The sequence below is a fragment of the Ambystoma mexicanum genome, chromosome 6p (genome assembly GCF_040938575.1).
Source record: "Ambystoma mexicanum isolate Mex_15411 chromosome 6p, UKY_AmexF1_1, whole genome shotgun sequence".
Taxonomy (NCBI): domain Eukaryota; kingdom Metazoa; phylum Chordata; class Amphibia; order Caudata; family Ambystomatidae; genus Ambystoma; species Ambystoma mexicanum.
This window is the reverse complement of record NC_090935.1, coordinates 89,780,171-89,805,784: the sequence shown is the minus strand read 5'-3', so window position 1 is coordinate 89,805,784 and position 25,614 is coordinate 89,780,171. Positions and strand designations below refer to the sequence as shown.

Here is a 25,614-nt window from a genome sequence, read left to right as displayed (position 1 = left end):
TCGTACAAGAGGATGCCGCAGGTCTGGATAGCTAAGTGGCCGCGGCCACTACCGTGGAGGAGGGGGGTGGACACAACGCTTAGGCCACCTCTTCTGAGGAATGCAACCTGTAGCGCACGTCAATGTTCTTGTTGACAAGAGTGTGGTTTCTCCCAGACTTTCCGGACCTCGGCCAAAATGTCGTCCTGCAAGAACAAGTCGGTACGCTCCGAAGGAGACGAGGTGAATGTAGAGCGGGTGCCTCGGGTGCTGGAACACTCAACAGACATGTCCAGCACCCGGACGTGAAAGGCTCTGACAGAGCGGGGCTGGTCTTCGATGTCCTGATCGCCCTGTGCATCGTCCGACAGGTCCGGAACAGGCTGAGTCACATCAGGCACCACAATAGACTTGTCCACTGGGGACAATGGAGGCAGGGTGGAAGAGTTGGGGGAAGCCCAGCTGGTAAAGGCGGCACCGGCAGAACCACACCTGGGACCGTCTGCGCAGGCGTGCATATCTCCCTAAACAAGCCTCGAAAGTACTCCTTCATGGGGTCAGAATGCATAAGTATTTGAAACTTGCCGAAAAAGATGTCCTCCGCTGCTGATTTAGGCACGACTGGAGGTCGAATATAGGCATACATGTATATATGTGTATAGGCATGTTACAAATGCCATACATCATGAGCGGAGTAATTCCAAGGACGCAAGGGAGAGGGTTGCCAAGAGGGCACTTCCCCCACTGGTGTCCATGTAAATCAAGGCCGCCGATGCCGCAGGAAGTGAGACATTGTGCGGTAGGGTCATCGGAGCGTTCCAGTCATAAACTGGACGAAACTGATGTGCACAAGGAAACCGATTTTCACCTGAAAAACCACTCCCTACACCCAGGACCGATGGCGTAGTTGTAAGGGAGGTATCCAAAATGACTGCCGCGGTCTTGGTGGGAAAGGCCGCCATTTTGTCAGCACCTGAGAACTGCGAAACGTGTGGAAGTGAGGCAGCGGGCCCCACAGGTGGGTCAGGGGTCTTCATCTTAGCCCTAACACAAGGAACCTCGGCTGAGCCGGTACTGTGTGGCCTAGGATGTTTGTGACATGCTATCAGCCAAACCAGCCTTCAAAGGAAGGACCTCGGCGCTACTGGTAACGGAGGGATTACGGTCCAAGACGTCACTCTGTGCCCCCTCAACAGATCTTGAGTCACCGCTAGAGCGGAAACGATGAGGAACACACCTCACCAGGCCTCTCAGAACTGTTGGTCACCTTCGACTCTAAACGAGGGACCTCCGACCAGAGTCCAGTAAAAGCCTCTTCACGACAGGCCTCGAATTTCCGTTCGGTATCAACAGCCTCAACCTAGGCCTCAGGGCATACCGTGGTGTTTTTACGGGAAGCTCCAGTCAAGGAGACCTCGAAGCAAGCACCGGTACCCGACGCCTCAGTAGAACTGGGCCCACAAATAGCCGCCACAGGAGGGGCCTCGGATTGTAATCCATTGTCAATAGGCCCGTTACGCAGGCCCTCAGAGAAAACTCTGGTACACTTTAAAGGCCTAGAAGGCACCTCGGGGCAAGCCCCGGTAATAGAGCTTTTGACGCTCCTCCCGGACCGGGAAGACCTCGGGAAGGAGTCCCCCGGCCGGGGTGCTCTAAAAAGGAAATAACTCACCGGGCGTTTCTTCTTCTCGTCGATGAAAGTTTGAAAGGGCGCCGGGTGAGTACTGTGAAACATCTCCTCCCACCCACCGCTCTAACGACATTGAACCGGCCGGACCGAAAGGGAGTCTCAATAAAAACACGAGTCCCACCGGTGGTCCGGACCCAAACACTAACAAAGAACGGGGATCCGCCCTAGCGAAGCGTCGCTGACCAGAACAATTTGGAAAGTCTAGCTGAAACGGCATAGATGGACTACCACGCGACCGCTAAGCCAGAGCAAGAGGGGAGGAAACTGGAAGTAAAGAAAACTTCCGAAGATGCAAGTGCGTCCAGTCCCGAACGAGCTGAGATAAGGACTTATGGGCGATGCCCTGGGCAGAGCCAAGGAGGGCAGGGTTACGGCCGCGTGTGGTACCCAGCATACAAAGAGGGAGGACATTTTTTTAAAAATGTGATGCTTTTTACAAAGTGCTCCGGTCCCGTCCCACATGGCAGAGGAATGTCCTATAAGTATGAAGGAAAGGGGACGGGACGTAGGAGTATGTATAAATCTTTTAAAAACACAAGTATCCAATACTGTACAAAGGAATGTTTTTGGCATCAAGTGTTTAATACAAACAAATAAAATAAAGACCAGCAGTATCAAAGTTAAGTACGGTACCCATAGTGTTATTGAGAGAAGTTGAAGAGGAACAACTGCTTGCAAATCTTGACTAATTCTCCTGCTGTTCTTATTCTCCTCGATCTCCAACTGCCTTTGACTCGGTCAACCACTCTATTCTAATAAAACGGCTTTGAGATACCCTCAGCATCACGGACCGGGCACTGGACTAACGGACCCCTTTTCTCACTAACGCTTGGCCCTTTCTCCACCTCCACCACCACCACTTCACTCTATACCTGTGGCGTCCCCCAGGGCTCTTCAATATCTATCGCGCTGCTCTTGCTCAGATGATCTCCTCCTCCTCATTTCCACTGTTATGCTGATACAAAACTTCCTTCTACCACTTCCTCTTCCTCCTCCTCCTCTCATTTCCAATTGGCTATCCGCTATCCAGGCATGGTGTGCGGCTACTGACCTGTCTTAATGCCAGTATGACGGAGGTCCTTCCTATCGGCACTCCTTCTCCACGTTTCCCTCCTACCCTCTGGCTGCCCTCCTTGGGCCCTCGACCGTCACCATCCCTTGAAGCCAAAAACATTGGGGTCTTTCTCTCGCTCCCCTTCACTGCTCACATATTGGCCCATTTCCAGCTTCACCTCCTTAGAGGCATTCTCCCTTTCCTCACCTTTCCCCAGAAGCTCAATGTTTCCAAAGCTCTGGTCCTCTCTAGGCTGGACTAATGAAATAGTGTCTTCCTCAATCTCCCCCATTCCTCTCTACACCCCCGCCAGCTAATCCAGAATAGGGCTGCAAGACATATCATTGGCCTCAAGCCCAGGCACTATCACTCGAGCCCCAAGATCTCTCCGCTGGCTCCCGGTGGCCGTAAGGATCACATTTTAGACCCCCTGCATCATTCCCTGCTAGAGCCCTCCGCTCCTCCAGCTCCAACTCTCTGATTCTTAAACGCTTCTCCAAGCAGAGTGTGTGGGGGGGGGTAGGTCTCCTTGGCTGGCGCCCCTCGCTGGAACGGCCTCTCTGCCCCTCTGACTTGAGCCGGACCGCCTTAAATTCCAGAAACCTCTAAAAATGTGTCTACCACTTTCCTTTTCCTTCCCTGCTAACCACGCCTATACAATGAGACTGGCAGACTGGTACCTTCATGAATCTCACAGGTTACCAGGCCCTCTGCCCAGTCGACATCAGTAAAGCCCGCCAGCCCAGCACAGACTCTGTGGGCCACCCGCCTGGTAGCTGTGCAACCCACTCCTTGGGATCCTTCTGCCCAGCATTTAACTAGTGGACGCCTCCCAACACCCATGCACTTTCCTCCCAGGCTCACCAGTACTTGTCCATCCCCAATTCCCTCCTTCCCCCACCATCTCCCTTCCTTACCTCCTGCACTTCTAGGATCATGTTTGTATACTTACTGTTCTTTTGCAATGTACTTACTCCCCTGTTTCCATTAGCCTTGTGGTGCTTGGAAACATGCTTTTGTTATATAAGCGCCTAACAAATGATCAATAAACGCACAGGTATTAAAAGGGTACACGCATAATTTGAAGACCACTGTATATACTGATGCGAGCAAATCTGGTGTGGAGCTGTATTAATGCAGGCAGAATGGTCAGTAGAAAACAGTGACATTTGCGTTGCGGTTATATAAGGATGCCGAGACTATTACTCAGTAATAGAACAGGAAGCAATTGTCTGCATATGGGTACATCCAAATTGCAGTCATTTGTGGGAGACGACCAAGAATTGTCAAGTGGGTTACTTGTTTACAGAGGTTAGATTCGAAGTGCAACATGCAGTAGGTAAGAAGGAAATGTTGCAGATGGGTTGTCAAGAAATCAAATAAAAATATGAAACTAAAGAATTAGCGCAAAGATGTTAAATATATTAGGAAATTGGGATGGAAATCCATTGCCACTGGTTCTGGTAGTGATAAGTGTGCGAAGGAAGAGTGTGGGAGTAGGTTTGTATAGCCCGAGATTGGTAGTACCAAAAAACATGAGGGAAGTAGTACACAGAGAACATTTAGGCATTTAAGGACAAACGCAATTCTACACAGCGACTTTGTGGCCTTGTATGAATGAGGATATTGAGAAAGGAGTAAAGGCGTACCATGAGTGTAGACATAGTAATACAATTTTGAAGATAGTTCAAGCTGTGGTATTACCCATCATGCCGGATGTTCCATGGGAGGCAACAATTGAGGCATTAGGCCCACTCAATTTTAAAGGGGCCAGAGATGTTTATGTTTTGGTAACAATGGATCTTTTGTAGAGATGGCCTGAAGTGCACATGTTAAAAACAAAAAAAGCAACTTTGGCCAACATCATGAAGTGTTTGCGGGAGGGAGTTCTGCTGAGTTTGTTAAACGATTATGGTCCACAAAGGTTGTCAAGAGAATTTCAATGATTTTTTTGAGGCGTATGATATCAAACATGTCATGACGTCACTTTACTATCGCAAAGGGAATGGATGTGTAGAGCGATTTAATAGGACGGTCAAGCAGAGCATAAGGATTTGTGTCATGGTAGGAGGGGATTGGGTCAAAGCTATGATACTAAAAGTGTTTCAGTACAGGATTATACCACGTAGTAGGTCCAGAGTTTCACAATTTGATGTTTTCAGGTGAAAAAAGCCAACAATCATCGATATCCTGGATGGATAGGGGAGGTTTAAGGTGCTGACACCTAATATTGAAGAAACTAAAGTGAATACAAAAGAAACTTGAAATTGCGAAGGAGGGGTATGATTTCAAGAACCGTGGCAAGGATGTAAAATTAAAATCTGGTAACAGCGTAAACATAATAATACCCAGACTGGTAAAACAGGGCGAGTCTAGATTTTCAGGGAAGAGAATGTTACAGGAAGATTGTGGAAATTCAGTAACAGTACAAGGAGGTGGTTATTGGAACAAAGAAAGTTGTTGGTGTGTAATGTTAGGGATGCTTGGCTGGCCATACTGGCACAGAGTAACTATTGTACATAGTTTGGGTAGGTCAGTTCAAAAGTATTTTATGAAAGGTTTACAATTGGTCTACTCCAACTCATTTAAGTTCTTAAAGTATAGGTTCACAAGCTATGCAGGTATTCATATAATATGTTTCATAACGCCATTTGTGCTGCGATCATAGTCACTAAGGTCAAATCTGTGCGAGTATAATATGAGTAAAGGAGGTGTGTTATATACGTAAGAGCTCTGAAGGTGGGGCAGCTGAAAGAGTGGTGTTTTCACATGGAATACAGTGCTTAAATTGAAGGGGGAGAATCTTGCAGGAGATCTAGAGTGCTGAGTGAGAAGAGAGTGAAACACTGGAAGAACACTGTATGGAACGTTGCAGGTTGGGTAGAGGATATCAAACATCTCGCAACCACTGACTGGATACAATATCAGCCAAACAGTGCAGTCGCAGTTTCATTTTGAATTCGGATACCAGGATGGACTGGTGGAAAAGGAGTACGAGAATAATGTTAAGAATCAGGATAGTTGTCCCTAACCAATGTATTGTCCCTTGCTGGAAACTCGAAGCCGGTATACCTTACAAAATTAAAGCAAAACTTCTCTTGGAGAAAGCTCCAAAAGCTCTGTTTCACAAAAGTTAGGACCCATTGTTAGAAGCCGTTGGTATGGAGATGGCCTTTCTTGGTTAAATAGTGTGCTACATGATAAAGGATGTAGGGTAAACTGGATGCCATTTTGCAGTTCTGATGGACGAATAAGAATTATGGGAACATGAATTACTTCCAGTATTATTGACTGCGCTGGCTAAGGAGAGCTGCAAGTGACGGTGAGGGTGTTCTAGAAGGGTTAAGATTTAGGCCGCCTTTCTAATGGGGTTTTTACCTTTTAAAGTAGTATTGGCTTAGGCAGTTGGATTTCTGCCTTTCAGGTGCTGCTGAAAACATGTGATCAAGGGTACAGGCATAGAATATAAAAGAGGCAGGCAACTGTGGGTCTCTGCTCATTAGCCAGTGCAGTGTGATCGAGGATGGAGGCCATCAATGAGACAGCTTGGATGATCAGTGCACCTCCTCAATGCTCGACAGCTCACCAATACCCAACAAGTAATATGGTTTTAACGCCAGGACAGTGTAGCAGTATCAATCTTAAAGTTCATCCTACAATCCCATTCCTACAGGAAAGAAAATGCACACACTGATCATACACTTCTTTTGCAACCTATTCCCCAGACCCAAGTGCCTAGTCTTACCTTTAGCTTGTGATGTGGCACCTAGAACATTTTCGGCATGGCAGTTGTGTGACGTATCAGGGACAATGCCATCACAAGTGGACGGGGAGCAGGGATCATTGACCTCCGTTGTAGTCTGGTCTGATTGGTGGATCACATTCCACTCCTCTTCAACAACTGGAGGCACTTCGCCCTTTTCTTTTACTTCAGCAGTTGCTTCAGTTTCTTTGCGTGGTGTAGTCTCTCTGTAGTCCCCTTCAGGCCCGCTGTGCTCTTGTGGAGTTAAACCATCCACCACAGAGGAATTCGCAATTGCAGTCCCTTCCCTGACAGGGGAAATCGCTGTGGTAGGCCCCCCAGGGCTACCACGCACATCCAAAATCCCATTCTCGGGGCTCTGGTCTCCAAGACATTGAGCATCACCCCCAGAGGTCGCCTCTAGGCTCACATCCTGAGGAATAGGGATCAATCCCATCGAGGTCTCTTTGTACTGCCATTGGGGAAACTGGTCATTTTCAAGGGGGGTTTGCAGTTGCTGGCCATCTTGGGCCTCCTCCACACATACCTCTATGACTTCTCCCTGGTGGATTATTCCATTGGCAATAGAAGACGTTTCGGCACTGAGCTCCAAAGAGCCATCAACAGGGGTGATCCCAGGACGCCCCTTTATGTAGTTGTGTAAATGTCCCTTGGTGAACTGAATGTCCTGCTGATGTTTTAAAGGGGTGGATTCAGCAGAGACCAGGAAATTCCTAGGAAAGTGCTTGAAAGTGATCCCATCAGCTGGCTCTGTAGTTGCTAGTGCTTCAAATTCTTCTCTCAATGGTGAAGGCCACAGAGCTGCGCTTTCCACATGCTCTATTTCAGAGGGAGCAGAACATTCAGCTATGTCACCATCCAGCGAAACAGAGGATACACTTTCTTCAAGGAATTCACGGGCCAAAGCAGTGTCTGGGAACTCTACTGGAAGAGAAGAGTCTGCTTTGCCATTCACGATGATTTCCGTAGTTTCTCCAGTGTTTCCTTCCAGCTGGGTCGGATCTATTCCATGGATGATTAACATGGAGACTGTATCATCATATGCAGGCAGAAACGCCCCATGGCCTGCTACAGCTGGACTCGGCAGCTCTTCCCTTTTGCAAGGTGAAATATTGTCAAAGCTGTGGGGAGGGAGCGAGACAGTCTGGTTACTGCAGATGCAAACTGGTCAAAATCATTTGGCTATAGATTAAAAGTAGGGCTAGCCATAAGGAACAAAATTATGAACCAGTCCTCATGTACACATTGAGCACATAAGCTGGATCAGTGGCATGCAGTTCTGACTACAATTAGTTCATTTTTTGTGCCATAAATCAAATAAATAAGGAACCAACAGTAGTTAAGGGGTAAATCGCAAGACAAAAAGGTACTAAGAATTTATATTGATCAGATCAAAAACCCCAACTCTTTGCACTTTTCTATTCTGTAGATTTACTAGTCACTCGGTCTGCCATGAGGTATACTCACAAGACACCCCCGATCACCCCCCTCAACCCTCCCCGCCCAGGTTTGTTCATCAGCAGATTGAAGGATAAATCCTGATGTTCAATAATGCAACATTCCTTTTAATGCCAATAGTAGCACAGATTCCTAAAAGGTACCCCCATATACAATTCCCCCCACAATCCTATTCACTTTGTTAAATGGGCCATTCCAAACACAAAAGGATCTCAACATTTGTTACTTTGCTACACCGAGTGCGGATGCATTCAGTAATTTATTTAAATAATGAACATTATAAACAGCAGTAACCTCTGCCATGCCAGGCATTTCATTGGTTTAAGGGAGCTCTGAAATTAAACTTAAAGCTCCAGGTCAGGCACCGCAGCCACCACCTTCTGCATTTTCAGTAGGGCATATCAGTCAAGTTTCCTCCCGGTTTTTGCCCTCTCCCCAAACTGTCCCCGCCATACCATTTGATGTTATGGGACAGCAGGATATCCAGTTTCATGCCAAAGTGGAATGACAAGTTAGACGTTGTATACTGCAAGACTGTCAAGCTTCACTTTAAACATTAACAGTGTTTTAAATATTTATAACAATACATGCCAACAAGCCCCACTGCTATCAGTAGATGCTGGTCCTCAATGAATAACATCCTCCACCACCTTGAGAGTTTAGCCATGCCTGCTTTGCAAGGCTTACCACTAAGGTAAGGTTGACTTGATGGTAACCCTTATTGCCTAGTTGTCATGGACTCCTCTGCTAGCTTGAGCTCAGGTGCAAAGAGGACTCTTCCCAATAGATGTTCCAACATAGCAAATAGAAGAACATGCATACATCGACTCGAGAAAACTAAGTCAATACCTTTCATAGGCCTCTTCTGAGAAGTCGTTATCTGCCAGACAGTTACTCTCAGTGTGCGTTTTGCAGTCCTCCTTCAGAGACCCATTCACTGCCATATTGGACGCTTGCAGATCTGTGTTGAGAAACAAACATCAATTAAGGAAAGTGCAGTTCTGCAACAACTTCTGAATCGTACTACAAATAGAACATTTGATTGAAAGTCAAGTAAACAGCTACATACACCAAATAGTTAAGCAGACTGCTGCCCACAAAGCTACCAGCACTCAGCAGGTTAAGTAAGGGATCAGGAGATTCAGAAAAACATCGGTAGAAAAGATCAAGAAACCCATGATCCGATTTAGAGGAAGGCACTATTTATGATAGAAGTGACAGCGTTTTATGCTTTTCATTGCCAATGGTTCATGTTTTATGAATGATACCCCTGGTTTTTGTGCTGGTTGTGGAGCAGTTTGTGTACACGGAATATGACATACCTCCTTAGTTCTTTCTATTACAAGCACCATTCACCCATAAGCCTCAAGGCGCTCACAAAATAGGTATAACAAAAAACAGAAATCAAAGTTGAGAGGGAGTCTCTGTACCAGAAAAAGAGCAAGGGACTTAGCCCAAGTCGAACAGGTGTGTTTTTAGTTGTTTCTTAAACTGGGTAGTAGACTTGCAACCCTTGAGAGCAGACGGAAGCCAATTCCAGAGATCTGGGGCCCAGGCATGGAAGCCTGAGCCACTGATCCTCTTCTGCCAGATTTGTGGTTGCTTTAAAAGAATGGCTTTATTGGAGCGAAGAGCTCACCAGAAGGCAACTCTAGAAATTGTAGCTGACAAGTAGTTGGAGTTCTTGCCTGCTAAACAATAATGAACCAGCATGAAGCCTTTAAATCCGATTCTTTGGTTGACAGGCAGCCAATGTAGTCTACTGCGGGCCTCAGTGACGCAAGTACTTCGGTCTAGCCCGCAGACAGCCCAAACTGCTCCATTTACGATCACTTGTAGGCTTTTTATATTGGCCTGAGGGGAGCAAATGAGCAGGTTGTTGCAGTAATCCAATTTAGTGTTAATGATGGCCGCTGCAATCCTAGCGCGGTTATTCTCCGAGAGATAGGGGTAGACTTGCCATAGTAGATGAGCGTAGAAAGAACAGTAAGATTTAAGATAAAGAACATGCTTCTTAAATGTGAGGTGGAAGTCGAAATACCCTTAGTGACTTCACTGAGTCAGAGACCTTAATGGTGTTAACTGCATGCATCTCAAAGTGTCCCAGAACTGCTGTTTAGCTGGAGCAATTGACTCTGATTGGCCTCTCCCACCCCAGTAAGGCAGCTATAAAGGGAGCGGCCGTGCAAGCATCTGCCTGCGAGCATCTCTAAGTGCACCGGAAGTACTGTTTGCTGGGGGCTAGTGGGCCGGAGGGAAAGAGTTTATTGTATTCCATGAGGGTTCCTCCCACCCCCATTAGCTCTTCGCAGCCCTCCCGCTCCGCACGGTTGTTTTGACACCCGACATCTGGAGTTGGGAAGAGTTGGTAAAGAACCGCCTTCTAAAAACCTGTGACGTCTCTGCTGGAAGATAAAACCCAGAAGAAACCTACTCTTCACAACCTGCTGCCAGCAAGTGGTCTCTCAAGTGGCCTGTTCACTGTTCGTGGGACTCTGCTTGAGCTAGAAACTTTTGGGGTACTTGGCTTGGCCTTAAGAAAACAAAAAACAAACACTGTATGGACCTTAAAAGTGCACTATTTATCATGTATCCACTGGAATTGAAATCCCTAAATATAAACTTTATTCTGGTTTTTTAATTAGGCCATGCCCCCTTTTTGGGAAACAACTAAATTGACCAGGGCATGCTCTCCTGTGCGCGAGCTCCCAGCAAGTGGTCTCTCAAGTGGTCTGTTCGCTGCTCGAAGCACAGCTTAGCAGTAGTAACTGCTATTCACAAGCTCATAATTTGATTGTTAGAATTTGTGACTGCGGTTTGGCTACCGCGTGTCAGCTGTTTGAAGAGCTCACATTGCCACTGAAGGGTTTGCTTGGTGAGTCAGAGAAACGTGCGTGCGTAATTGTCTCTGAAACGAATGTCTGAAGTTGTAGAATTGTGTTTGTTGAGGCGTCATTGAGTAATAGGAGTTACGCAGTTTGTATCCTCTAAATGAGGCTATATTGCTTGGTGTCTGTGGGAACTCGGAGTGCTGGAATACGGTTATAACCTTGAACAGCTAAGGTTTGACCAGAAGGTTTGGGAGTAGCCATGTGGGGTTGTTCTAAGATTGGAAATAATACGAAGGATTGCACAAGCGAAGCGCAACTCTGATTTGATGTCAGCTTCGGTTAAGACACGACACACAAGCTCATCGCATGCCGCTACGATTTCTCTCCCAGGCTCCTCTGATACTAATGAGGACCTTGTGGAGTGTGCAGCAGTGCTCGATTGGGCCAATTGCGGCATCGGAGGTTGCTGGTGGTGGAGTATTCACAGTCATTGTATAGTGAAGATAAGAATGAACATTTGATAGTTGGTACGGATGGTACAGATCCAATGAGGGGGCGGGAGTCTTCCCTTTCCTTTATCGATACGCCACCTATATTTGAAGCTGGTGAAATTACTATGCTTAACCTACCCCAACACTTAGATGCCTCAACTCAACTCTCTAAACACAGGCTCTTGGAATCCTACTATTGCAACAACGGATGGGATTAAGAGAGATATATCTGGGGAATTAAGGTGCGACCGAGCGGGTGAATCTTTGATCCTTATGGAATTGAGAAAACAGACACGCACTCTGAATGTAATAATGATGGTACTAAATGCTCTGCCCGAGATGTGTGTAAAAAGCATGGCAACTATGAACACTGGTGGCCATGGGGGGGGGGGTGAACCCCTGCGGTTCAGTTCCAACTTTCCGATCTTACCCGAGTCAATAGAGACTGGGGTAAAGGAAAAGGGGATAAATATGCCTGAAATCATTGATCTTGGTGATTTAGGGTCCAGTTCAGTGGACCCAAGGATGCCTACTACTGCAAACGACTCGGCCCTTCAAAAGAATACTAAAATCTCAAATAAAATACATTGAAAAAAAATAGATGTAATGAAGCGCAGGTGCAAAGGGCATTGAACCTATCATCTTGATAGTTTGAGCCATAGTAACCTGTGCAAGGAATTGCAAGGGAACTTAACTGAGGGCGATGCTATACTGGTTAGGCACTCACAAGAAAAAAAGTCTGAAACAAGGTATTTGCCATCAATGGCCTTGCAAGTTAATATTAGTGAACAGTGCGAGGTTATTTTGAGGGAGAAAAGATTCTGTCAGATATGTTCATGCCAACACCACCAGAAACTGAGGAAAATCGTACCTCTACTAGACAAAACAGCACAACAATTGCGAGGGCTACCATACCCTCAAGGCTAGATTATGGAAACACACTGCTGTTGGGTGCCAGTAATAAATGCCTTAAACAGTGCCAAGTAATTCAGAACAACGCCATAAGAACTATAACCGGCAGAACAAAGAGCACATCACAGGAGAGAGGAGAGACCTACACTGGCTAGCCATGGAGGAACGCATAACATTCAAATCATTCACACTGGTCCACCGCTGCCTATATGGAAATGCTCCAACATACCTAAAGAAACAATTTAAGAGATCGGAACCAAGTCGAAATCCCAGATCTACAAACAATGATCTACTAGAAGCCGTGCCAACCAAAAATACAAAGGGCCTAAGTACGGCCTTCCCGGCTAAAGCAACAGCCAAATAGAATAAACTCAGAGCCGACACAAACCTCCCATGTTTTTAAAGAAAATAAACTGAAGACCCTGCTCTTCAAATAAACCACTGCTAAACTCAACCTCCTAACCACGCACTTCTCTATTATTGTTGTCCCGTCACTATGTCCTTGTCTACATGGAATGTGCTCGGATGCCTGCGAGCTGCAGCGCTATATAAACACAAATAGAAATTAATAGAAAATAGAAATTAAAGAACAAAATAGTGACTGATAGAATCGATATGAATCTGAAATCCATAGAAATGGGAATGATGGATATATTCGAAATCTTTAAGAATCCTTCAGCCCTTCCACATACAAACACTCATCTTCTGAGTTCATTGGCTCTGCGGCAGCGCCAACTTTTTGGGGCAGCCCCTTCTGTTGACGTGAATAAAGGTAAGCCAAACACTGGCGATCAGGATAAAATCTGGAGTGCCTTTAATAAACCCAGACATAGCAAGACCTGCTAATGCCCAGTTAAGCATAGGAAGCGTGGGAACTGAGGACAGGCAGCCCATTACTTCAGCGAGTCAGAATGCTATTTCACCTGGAAGTAATGGTCTCTGCGACGAGAAAAAAGGACCCGACTTGTCGTCCGAGAACCATCTCCTCTCAGAGGATTTTGTGCGAACTGTGATAAAGGATATATTGAATCAGAAAGCTGGTGACAAAACAAATGAATTGGGTGTTTCCATAAATCAGTTGTAACAAATTTAGCTCCAGATGTAGCTGTCATGCCAGTCAGCTCTAACAGCTTAAAATAGCATTGACACTGACTAGATGTACTTCAAAGGATGCACGAAATAGATCTTACGTCCGCCTGTGTATTCAAATGATCCCAGTTTAATGATTTATTATGTCTGACACAGGTGGACCCTATTCTTTGAATAGGCCTTATATATTAAGTCTATTTGGTGACATACCAGAGTTGAATTTGATATCAGACATAAAACTGGTTGACTACATACATCCCTGTAGGTATGATCATGCACGACTGGCGATTCCTTCACCGCTAGTACGTGCATTGATCCTAAAAGATGCTGGATCTTTACAAAAGAGGTATGTGGTTATCAGGATTTAAGAAAGGTGGAGGTGCCACTGTATACTAAACTTACATTGAATAAAACGGTGAAATCGGCACGAGAGGATGGAAAAACACAGGTACATGATGACGGAACCTTGATGCAAGAATGGCGTTCTCTTGCGGTTTCATTAAGGGAATCAATATCCCAATTAAGAAACATGGGGAAATATTGTAACTTTTAAACTAGTGTCATGGAAATCTAGAGGCCATACGCACTTAGTTTTGAATAACTAACTATGCAATAGGTTGGAGAAATTTGACTTTGTTCTTATTCAGGAATCTTGGGTGTGTGGACAGCTGATGTGGGACGGGTATGCTATATTGTGTTTACATGTGAGTTGTGGAACCAGAGGTCGGCCCAAAGGAGGTATTGCCTTAGCATTCTGCAATAATCAAGACATTGTAATGCTAACTGAAAAGTATATGAATACTTTAGCATAAATAGCTACCTATCACATTAAAACTAGGAACGGCACTGTATCCTTAATTTTGATGAATGTTTATTGGAACAGTGCTGATTATGTGGATACCATGCTGGAAACATTTTATAACTCTACGATTGGCTGTACCGAATGCCGGGTGGTTATAAAATATTGGCTGGAGACCTAAATGCCGACTGTAATCAAACAAACTGAGATGGAATGGGCACTAACCTCACTTGGCGACCATGGAGCCAAAACTGGTAGTAAAAAATATCGAGGAGCCCTTTGGTTAATATTTGCCAGATCATAGGGTATGGTAAAGCAGTTTAATGATAATCCAACATGGAATGCAAGAGTGGACTTGTCAATTATCGACTTTGTTAGCGCTCAAATGAGCTAGCAGAAAATCTGATAGTACCACTTAGCCCGTATAGTGATCATGCTACGTTGTCAATAGATTTAAAGTTGGAGAAATTCCCCTGCAATGGAAATGTGTACTGTGTGGAAACTTTGGTTAACCTAAGGGGCAATGAAATGGAATTCGGTAAAGACTGCTAAACTGAATAATCTGTTGATGCATGATTTCACACAAAGAACGCTTGAATCCTAAATAGAAACATTCTTTTGACTCTTTTGGTGTTCTATTGGAGACAATTATGTCCAAATTTGATAATCCAGTGGCATTAGGAATTTCAACAAAAAAAAAAAAGTCATACGATTTTGAATTGGAAATAAAACAGCGTATCTCACAGCTGAATCAAAATTACGTGGCATGAAGAAACTAAATTTGTCCCCACCAAATGCTAAGGAATATATTAGAGGTAGTCGGCAGTGGTATAAGAATTGGCTTATTCAACACCAAGCTCCTCTGCACCAAAAAGATGGCGAGGCTGTACTAAAAGCAATGAAAGTCGAATTCAAGGAATGATTGGGCCTTGATTAATAGTACTGAGGCATCACAAGCCCAACTGATTCTAAATCACAGAAGAGAATCGGTTTGGTGTCATACGTGCTCTTGATTTTTTAAAAAGGCAATCGTCTGAGCCTTACAAACTATCGGCGTAATCGCGGATGAACGTGAAGGCAAAGATTATTGCATCCATTGTATTGGAGCAGTTGATAAGTTGGACTGATGAACAAAGTATTCTGGATAGAAGACAGTTTGGATTCAGGAAGGGGATAGGGACAGATGTTGGGGGGGGGTCTCCTTGTTTGTACTTTGCAATACAAAGCACGGAATTTGGAACAACTTCCACTGAATACTGCCTCCATGGACCGTTCTGCTACATTTGATATGGTCGATAGACCCATGCTTTGGCAGAGGCTTTTGGGATTGAATATTGATAGAGGCATATTGGATATATTGATACTTGTATATTCCAACACAGTGTTGAAAGTGAGACTCAGTAAGGATGGGTTGATGTTTAAAGAAATTAAGTCCATGAATGGACTCAAGCAGGGGTGTCCTCTCGCGGCTATTCTGTTTAACCTATACGTGTTTGGAGCGAGAGAAGCTCTTGACGCGGGTGGATTAGTTGCATATAAACTGCTGAAGAGGGAAAATGGGTCGATCCCTTCCTCCGATTGTCATCCAGACCATGACCTAAGAGGGCACGACCCAAGCACCCACTGCGAGAAGAATTCAACCTGCTCACAGCCGCCCCAGATGTCAAGATCCACTGTGCACAACGCCCCACACAGCCAGGGAAGCTGCCCGTCAATCAAACCCCGTTCCAGAGCCTCAGATGAAGCTGATACCGACCGTATGGATCAACTCTACTAGACAGCATTCACAAAATACTGCCATCGTTAGAGATGCCACACACACACCAATCCACACAAATAAAATACTCAGTGCTATGGCATAGAGGACCACTCCCATTGTTGCTTTTTCACATAGGCCAACTACAGCACCGCAGAAACGCAAGACGCCAGAAGAGTTTGTGTACATGCTTGAAGACGCTTCCTCGCCACTAAAACCATGAAGATGTAACCCTGTATATGGACTAATGCATACGAGGCTGTCGCCCCTCGCGACCTCCATAATATGGACTAGGTACCGCTACCCATAAACCAGGCCAAGGTAGGCCGCAAAGCCAGAGTCCCCAAGCCGGCGCAGCTCAGACAAAGCTGCAAGGTGCTAATAATAATAACGAGGGCTTGTTCTGATCACACAGAACGAGCCCCGACAAGCGCCCACAGCCAAGGTCCAATGTTGCAAACTACATACCGCGCTCCCTGCGTCAAGGTTACACCTGCCACTGCTAAACGATCCCAGAGCCGAAATATAAATCAAATTCTCATAATCCTGCTCCAGCCACAGTCAACACGTGACCAGGCCGACCTGATACGAAGCCAAGCCCCCTGGACCAGAGGCGCACTGGGGCCTCACGCCTGGGGCACAGACTGCAACAATGAAGTGACAAATTGGACACCAACAGCGATGGGAAAGGCACATGCACCAGCTAATAGTCAGACCTGTCCATTGTCTACCACTGACACAGTCATACTTTGTTGCCAGCACAAGGTACACCGCGAGCTGGGAACAAAGATGGTCCCAGGATTGGGGGCTCGCGGGTGAACCAATCAGAATACGAGGGGCCCACCACTGACGCCATTATAGTTTAGCCAATCACTAATTGCCCCCTTGTGACAATTCTCTTGTAGCAATTATTAGGGATGGCCCAAGCGTATCACCTGACCCTTCCTCCACCACTAACAATCTTTCCTATATGCATCTATACTAACCCCACCACTCAGGGAAACAACCCGAGGTGGCGTTAAGTTTGGGGCTAGTTCTCCCAGGTGACACATAGCCGCGAGCCCACCATAACCGAGAGGTCTCCCGGATGCCTGTCAACAGAGATCGTCCCTGCCTGTTTTTATGTAATAAACAGCAGTAACTCATTGCTCTTGTGTGCGCCTCATACTCCTTTGGGACGTGGGAGGAGTTGGGGCTTCCCCAACCCCAGAGGACCGTGGCCGCCCTGCCGGACCCCCGGGAAATTACCCCGACACTGGGAACAGCAATAAAATGGGTTGCATATCCAGATGATTTTTTTCTTTTTTTATCGAACTAAGATTGGCTTACAAAGACTTATTGACGCTTTTGAAAAGTTCATAAGTGACTCAAAGTTAAAAATAAATCCGCACAAAACAATTATCAATTTGGGATACTTAAACAAGAAATGTGTGAAGCCTATATGGTTAGTCAGGGGGGCAAGGATTCATCTGCAGAAGGCATTTAGATATCTGGGATATTCATTCTCTAGTACCATGACTAAAGGTTTTCTCAAAAATTGCTTAAAGACAACGGCAATAGAGGCTGGGAGGCAAATGAGTAATTGAAAGGATATTTGGAAAATTCACAATGTCCTCATGTAGTAATTTTTATGTTATTTAGGTTATGCCTAGACTGTCATATGGGCTTGATTTTTTTCCAGATAAATTGACCTCATTTAAAAACTATTGAAGCTCTAATTTGGAGAAGGGTCTCGTTTTTTTTGCCAAAATGTACCAATGGAAGAAATACGGTATGAGTGGTCTTGGCTCACTGAAAAGCCTCTTGGAATGTAAAGATTTTTCTATACAGAAAATGTGTACTCAGTGATATAAACTCGATGTACAAGTTATTCAGCGATAATGTGAATGAGGAATTTATGCAGAACCTTAAAATCAATGTTGAAACCATACTTACAAATGTAGGTGTTATAATGAAATGTCTCATTGAGAAACCATCAAAGGTAAAAATGTTAATTAAAGCATTCAATTGGGTTGGTAACAATGCAGTTATTTTGAATTCTAAGTTGTCAAATTTGATCAGCCTGGAAATGGTATCCAGAGCCAGAGAAATATCTTGTACAATATCCTTCACGTCAGATGAGGAACAGCACGATGCATTTTAGGTGCAATTTTCTAAATACAAAAGAAATGTATTGTATGCGTAATTTAATCCGAGGACCAGAAAGTATGTAGATTTTGCTTAGTCACTGGTGAAATGGAAACTTTGATGCACCTTTTATTAATCGGTCCAAAATTGAGCAAGGGGAGGGTGGATTATTTTTTCGAAATCTGTTCATGATATATCAAATGTTCAACGGGACCTGATTTGGTATGAAATGTTACATGCCTCAATGTCCTTCAAGATTAGGGTGAACACCTTTTTGATGAATATTTGTAATGTGATTTAGGGGGTTGTTGATATGAGTAGTTGGGATTACCGAAGGGGGAAGGAACTTTAGTCTGGTTGCGAAGAACAGTGTGATTTTCTTTCTGTGATTATTTTGTTTGACTGATTGTTATGCGCTTACGAATTTGATGCGACTTTGTATAGGTTAAGGAATTTAGCTGGTAAACAAATGATTTGTCTCTGAATGTTCTGTTTTAATGAATTTTTATGATATTTTGTAAAGGTTTATATAAACCAATAAACAAAAAAGAATTCAAAAACGTTACCTGCAATGCAGAAGCTAGCATAGGAGGGATCCAGATGGTTAAGTTTGGCCGGTGTGCCCAAAATAAGAAGCTCGGTTTTCTTATCATTAAGGGCGAGATAGTTCTTGGCCATCCAGAATTGTATGGCATGAAACATGGTGTTAACTTTCTCAAGGTCCTTAACTATAGAGGCCAGACAGCTCTATTACAATCTGGGTGTCGGCATAATTTGCAAAACGTATACCCAGTGAGGATAGAAAGTCACAGTGGTTTTATTTAGATATTGAACAAGAGTGGCGACAAGCAGTTTACAACTTTTTCTGCTTAGTGACTTAAAACGTTTTCTAGCCGGAAGCATGGGGACAAACAAAAATTCTATGTGCTATGCCAAAACTCTTACCATATCCTGGCTCAGGGATGTGTTTTGGAGCAGTCAGGGGTACCAACTGCTACCCCTGGCCACTCCTGCAGCATTGTCCTGGATATCCTCCTCCAGGATCTTCCTTTAGCTTCGTAAAACTAGTAGGGGAGCTAAGGCAGTACAAGGTTTTCGAACTCCACGTCCCCCACCGCACCAAATCAGCATGACATTGATAGTAGGCACATAAAAATGAAAAAGCATAAAGTAGCAGATGATGTAGAGTAATGAACACTGCATGTCTGTCCCGGGAGCCAGATCCACATACCCACAATCTCTATCGAGGTGAGTTTTGGGGTGGTCAAGAAAGGTCCCTACGATCAAGAGGGGTTTATGTTGCACACGTCATTTGTGAATGGGGGTGCAGTGAACGGGGTGCGATGTTGGTTTCACATGTATCCAGTATAGTTAATTATGAATGGGATAGGTTACAGTAGTGTTACTTTTTGCTTAAATACATAGTAGACGTGCATGCACGTAGAAAGATGAAATGTTAAACCCACCAAATGACGCGATTCAGACAATGGGCCTCATTACAAGTTTGGCGGTAGCCTTGCCTGTAATACAGGCAGGCTGCCGCCAAACTTGCACATTTAACCAGCGCTGGCAATGGAGAAATACAGGGCTATTACAGCCTTGGCTGACCCTGTATTTCCCCATTGCCAGGCGCCAGTATTATCTACTCCCCATTCCCATTTGAGTCCCAAAGAACTCAATGGGAATGGGAAGGCTGGTAGCACAGGCAATGTTCATAATGGTGCCTGTGCTACCGGAAGTGTCAGCTCGCGGGTGCCGGTTGGGCCACCGGGTCCGAATGGGGAGCTGAAAATGCACCTGCAAGCAGTACTCATAGTTTGCCGGTCTGGTAACAGTACCGGCAAGCTTACTGGTACCATTGTTACTGGACCGGCAAACTTGTAATGAGGCCCAATGTGCTATGGAGTGCCCTGAAGTAGGGACGAGGCGTTCCTTAGATATGAATGCTGGAAGGAAAAGGGGGCCTGTCCTGAAGAATCCACTGTAAAGGAAAGACTATTTATTAAACATGCATGCACCGAGAAAACAAAAAGGTTTTATGAATATACATGTAGTGGTCTCTGCAGGGTATCAAAGGCCAGAGGATGGGTGAATAAGTTACAAGCTTAGCGAAGGTGAACACAGCTGAGGAGCCGGCCATGGTTTTTATGGTCTGACAAGCATTGCAGAACGCAGATGTAATCTCTTGAATGCATGGGAGCTTGACAGAGTATTTTCACTATTTGTTTTTGACCAGCCATAAAACTTTGGGTGAATCGATGCGCAAGGCTAAAGTAATTTAACCCCAGAGTTTCAATTGTATTCTCAAGATGTGCCATGTGCGATAAAATGGCAATTATTTAGATTAGAAGGTTCCAATGAAGATGGGATCTAGGGAGGATATAGTTCTCGCTAGTTCAAAGAGAACCAGTTTACTCAGCCATCATAATCACTCAAAGTATTTATGCGAAACATGTGCAATTAATTTATTTTGTTCATAAAGCGCACAAACTGCCCCAAGGCAACAAGGCGCTGTTACAGAGACCAGTTACTTGCAAACACAAAAATAGGTTGGTGGATCAGGTAAAGGTACAATGGAGAAAAGGAGAAGTCTAGGCAAACAGCCAGGTTTTGAGGGATCTTCTGAACACCCAATTAAGAGTTAAGGTTAAAGGGCTCAGGCCAGTTAAAACTAGTAATGAATGTTTGCACACAAATGTTCAACTGTCTGATGATGTTGTGACCTACCATGGACAAATCCTAAAAGGTGGTGTGTTCTACACATGAGCTGAGGAGGGTAGTTAATATAACGGTTACCAATGAGAACGCAGGAATTGGAGCAAGACGGGATTTCTTTGAAGAGGTTTTGTCCAATCACATGTGGGGGGGTGGATTGCAATAAAATATATACGTGTTTTTAACTGCTGCAAAAATGTATACAATGTGCCAACTTACGTGGTTTAGTAAGACTTAAGTTAGACTACACAGCATCATCTAACTTCTCCCCGGACGATTGTATAATAAACTAGCTTTACACACAAAACGTGCACTCGTTCCGCAGATGGTGGGCCTGCTTGCGTTAAGGTGATAACGGGGGCGGCCCCACATGAGTATAGGGAAGTGAGTATGTGGGCAAATGGTTGAGGGCTTGAGGGGGCAGAGCACATGTCAAGCCATTCCTTATGACAGTGACTGCATCTGGGCGAGTTGTTTGTGCGCCTTTTTGGAGCCTACGCTTGTCATGATGGCACAACTGGACAAAAGTATTTCCTTTACGTGCATCAGCTATATTTTGATTAGGAGGCATTGCCTTGCATTTGGTTACTACTGGAGCATCTGAGAGAATGCTTGGCATAAGATGACAGCATCTGGCTATGTGACTCCCTTACAAGAGGCATTAACTGGAACTGGATGGCATTACAGGTTAATTTGAGGTTGCACTTGGCATAGTCATGTGTGGATGTCCCCTTGCACATGGCGAAAACACCATGAATAAGCCGCATTGGATGGTTTACTGCAACATCTGTGGTGTGCTTGGCATTTGATGGCGCCTATACCAGGGATTTGCGACATCAATTGACATTCAGTGACATTTGAAGAAAGTGCTCTTGACAAAGGATAGCTATATGACCATACATGCCATGCAAATGAGACATACGGATGTCCCCGACCTATGGAGACAGTGCCCTTGGCATGTGTTTTTTGCTGTACCCCTATCAGGTCATGAACCCATTGCATGGCATTTGAAAGTAGCACCATATAAAGGCATAGCTAAAATATAGCTGGTAACACCTCTTGAAGTGGGCTTTATTACCCGTTTGAACTTTTTACATGTACACAGTAGAACCCACATTCCATTCATAAATGAATGAATCCTAGCAGGAGATCGATGCCTTCCAGCCTCCTGAGAGGATGCCATGTTGACTTCTGTCCAGAGGAGAGTCCACTGTCCTTTGCAGCAATTCAGAGTACCCTAGTACTTGTGAGGTGGCTGCATGGCAGAATTACGCTGGTAAGCCATGTCTTAACATGGTTTACCACAGGAGTATTACAGAGGAATGTTTCCACATTCTTGTCCCTGCACCAGTTACTGAATTTGTGCCAAGGACTTTGTTGCTGGCCGAAAGCAAAATCTCCATAACATCGTACGGGAGGTCCCAATCCTTATATCTCAGCCTCTCAGAAACCAAGCGTGAAGGCTGAGTGTTTTGACCTCTGGATGGAGAACCTGACCTTCCTCTTACGAGAGAAGATCCTCTGTGGAAGACGTATTGGAGGGCAGATGGACATGTCCAGACGGTCCGGGTACCACGTTCTCCTGGCCCAATCCGGGGCAATTAGGATCATGGTTTTCCTGAACTTTTTCAACCTCCCGATTATGTGAGGAATCCCGGGGACTGGAGGAAACACATAAGTGGAAATTCCCAGTCCACCACGAAAGCGTCTCCTAGAGCTCCTCTTAGGGGAAATTCCCTTGAGCAGTACTGATCACACTTCCTGTTGACCCCTGTTACAAATAGATCCACTTGAGGGGTTCCCCAAAGAGTGAAGATTTCTTGAAGGACTTCCTGAGCCAGTTCCCATTCATGGGATACTGTGCTCTGCCTGCTAAGAGCGTCCGCCGCCATGTTGTGCTCTCCAGCTAGGTGAATCGTCGACAGATTCCTTCTTGTATTGCCCAGAACCAGAGCTGCATCGCCTCTCGGCACAGTAGACATGACCCCTACGCCTCCTCTCGTTGAGGTAGTACATGGCCACTGTGTTGTCCGTCATTATCAGGACATTCTTTCCCCTTACAGAGGGCAGAAAGGTCTTCAGCGCTAGTCTGATTGCCCTCAGCTCGAAAAGGTTGACCTGTACTTTGGACTCCGATGGAGACCAACGACCGCTTATTGTCAGATCGTTGGTGTGGGCTCCCCACCTTGTGAGTGAGGCATCCGTCACTAATGTTATCTCCGGCCACGGTTGCCAAAAATATTCTCCTTTGAGGATATGGTCCTTGCAAGCCCACCATAGCAGATCTTGAGCCACTCTGGCCGGAACCTGCAAAAGATCGACATATCCCCTGAAAATTCGGACCATTGAGTTCTGAGGGCCCACTGAAAGGATCTCATCTTCAATCTGGCTTCTGGCACCAGAAAAATGCAGGATGCCGTAAGGCCGAGCAACCAGGGGAAATCGAAGGCCGGGGGACGCTGGGCATTTTGGAACTTTGCAACCATCTGCAGAATGTGGTGCCATCTCTCCTCGGGAGGCGAGGCTTTGCCGGAGGACGTATCCAGTATTTCTCCGATGAATTGGAGCTTTTGGAGTGGTATCATTTGTGACTTCTTGAAATTGAGGGAAAAGCCCAGTCTGTGTAAGAAGTGGCAGGTCATCGTCAGGTGTTCTTGGGCTCGTTCGGGTGAAGTCGCCCTGATTAACCATCCAAGTAAGGGTAGAGGTGAATGCCCTCCCCCTCTCCTGAGACTCTCTGCCACTACCGCCATCAGCTTGGAGAAAATCCTTGGGCGGAGGTCAACTCGAATGAGAATTGCCAATCGCGAAACCTCAGGTACTTTCTGTGCTTGAGATGGATTGGCACATGAAAGTAAGCATCCAGAAGGTCCAATGATACCAAACAGTCTTGAGTTGGAGAGCCTGAAGGATCTGAGAAAGGGTTACCATCTTGAACTTGTCCTTCCTGAGGAAGTTGCTCAAGTTTCTTAAGTCCAAGATGGGACTCAACCCTCCGTCTTTCTTTGGGATGAGAAAGTAAGGGGAGTACCAACCCTTGTTTCTCTCCGCTACAGGTACATGTTCTATTGCACCTTTCTTTAGCAGGCCTTTGTCGAAAAGGAAGGCATGAACCCTAGGCTACTGTTTCCAGTGGCCAAGCATCTGAAGTAATGCCTCGCCATTCGTTCAGATTACGAGTGATCCTGCCTCCCACCGGGGTCTTGTGGGTCAAGGGCTCAGAGTGGCTTTGCAGCGGCTGCAGCAGTGGCCAAGGGGACAGTTGCCGCTGCTGGGGCTGATCCAACACCTTTTCCTCTTCCACGAGGACATTTTCTTTGTTGTCCTCTGACTGGGTTGTCCCTTCCCTCTCCCAAATAAGGAGCAGAATCGAAAGGGACTCCTCCAGGAAGATGAGCCTGAGTAGGCGTGTTGTTTAGGTTGTCTTATTGGGGCGCTGAGTGACTCAACCGCCGCTTTTGAGGTCTGCAGCTTTTCTAAACTTTCATCTGCCTTTCTGCCAAACAACCTCTAGCCGTCAAAAGGCATACTGAGCAATCTGGACTGCACATTTGGTGCAAAGCTAGATCCTCAGCTATGCGAATCAGCGCAAGACTGTGCTAAACGCCATGGACCTGCTTATGCTAACAGCAGGGTCCAGCCCTGATTAAAGGCAGTCCCCCATAGCCTCCTTTCCATCTCTGAGAATTGCGAGAAAACCTTCCCTTTGCTCGCCCTCCAGGATGTATTCAGCCGCTGCAGTCATACAATCCAACAGGGTCTATGTAAACCTTGCGAGGGTGCAAGTCACATTTGTGGACTTTAAGGCCATGTTGCCCAAAGAAAAAGCTTTCCGGGCCTAGGCATCGATCCTTTTGTTGTCCCTAGCCGGGGCAATCTAAGGGTAGGCCGACTGCCTCGTAGATGTGGCCGCCTGCATCACTAATCTCTCAGGCGAGGAAGGTTTTGATAGGTATTCGGGGTCAGCTGAGGAAGGCCTGTACTTCCCTACACATTTATTATTAGCTGGGCCAGAATCTGGGGTTTCCCATGTGGCCATGACCCTTTTTTGTTATGCCTTATGGAAAGGGAAAACAGAGTCCTTTTTAGGTCCTTCATTGAGGATGTCCATCATGTCCTATTGATCAAAATTTGGGGAATGTGCGTTCCATCCCATAAATTCAATAACTCCATGGTCTGCAGGGTTGGGTCTACCAAAGTCTACCTCAGGGGAAGTATCCAGGCCACTGGCTATTTCAAGGCATTCATATAGATCGGCCATCGTAGAACTAGGGTCTACTAATTCTTCAGGGACATCTCTAGTTCCAGATTTTACTCCAGCCGGAGTAATGTCCTCTTCAGAGGATTGCTCCTCATGAATGGGAGCCATCGATCTGAAAAAGTCTTGTCTAGGCTGTGGTTGATATACTTTTTCAATAGGCACTGATCTCGGCTTCGACAAGGGTGTCGATTTTGGCACCAGAATCAACGACGGCGTCAAAGACGTCGAGGTCATAGACGCTGGCTTCGATAACATCGAAGGAGGCTTCGATGCCGTAGAGGAAGGTGTCGACACCATCTTCGAAGTCAGCTTCGAGAGCGCCTTCGATAGATGCGAAGTAACTTTCGGCATGGACTCTTGCCAGCCGTCACCTCCGATTTATGCACTGGTAGGTCTCATTGTTTATAAGGTGTTGGGGAAATGTTACTTCAGTATAAACAAATAGTTTAACTACATAATACAGTATAAGGCACGAGCAGCATCGCTTTTTGTGTATATATTAGGAATCCTAGGTAGAAGGGAAGGCCTGCGTGGTAAAAGCGGCATTGCATGCACTAGACCCAAATTCACGAGCCCACTGCAATCCCCAGCTATGCCAGAGCTCTGAGAAGGACAGTTTATACCCCCCAACCACCACAAGTTTATTCATTGGTCTAAAAGTGTTGCAAAGAGGCGTTCTTTCACCCTAG

General features: G+C 45.6%; 1 protein-coding gene across 4 annotated transcripts in view; it reads right to left on the bottom strand.

Annotated features, from left to right (window-relative positions):
- LOC138511228 (long-chain-fatty-acid--CoA ligase ACSBG2-like) overlaps window positions 1–25,614 on the bottom strand; it is a 1,364,724-nt gene that overhangs the window by 1,115,615 nt on the left and 223,495 nt on the right. For all 4 annotated transcript variants that reach the window (XM_069626768.1, XM_069626770.1, XM_069626769.1 and 1 more), the window contains exons 2-3: window positions 8,794–8,905; window positions 6,469–7,607 (exon numbers count right to left, since the gene is read on the bottom strand). In XM_069626768.1, the coding sequence (XP_069482869.1) occupies window positions 6,469–7,607; window positions 8,794–8,905 (1,251 nt within the window). The remainder of the gene's footprint in view (window positions 1–6,468; window positions 7,608–8,793; window positions 8,906–25,614) is intronic.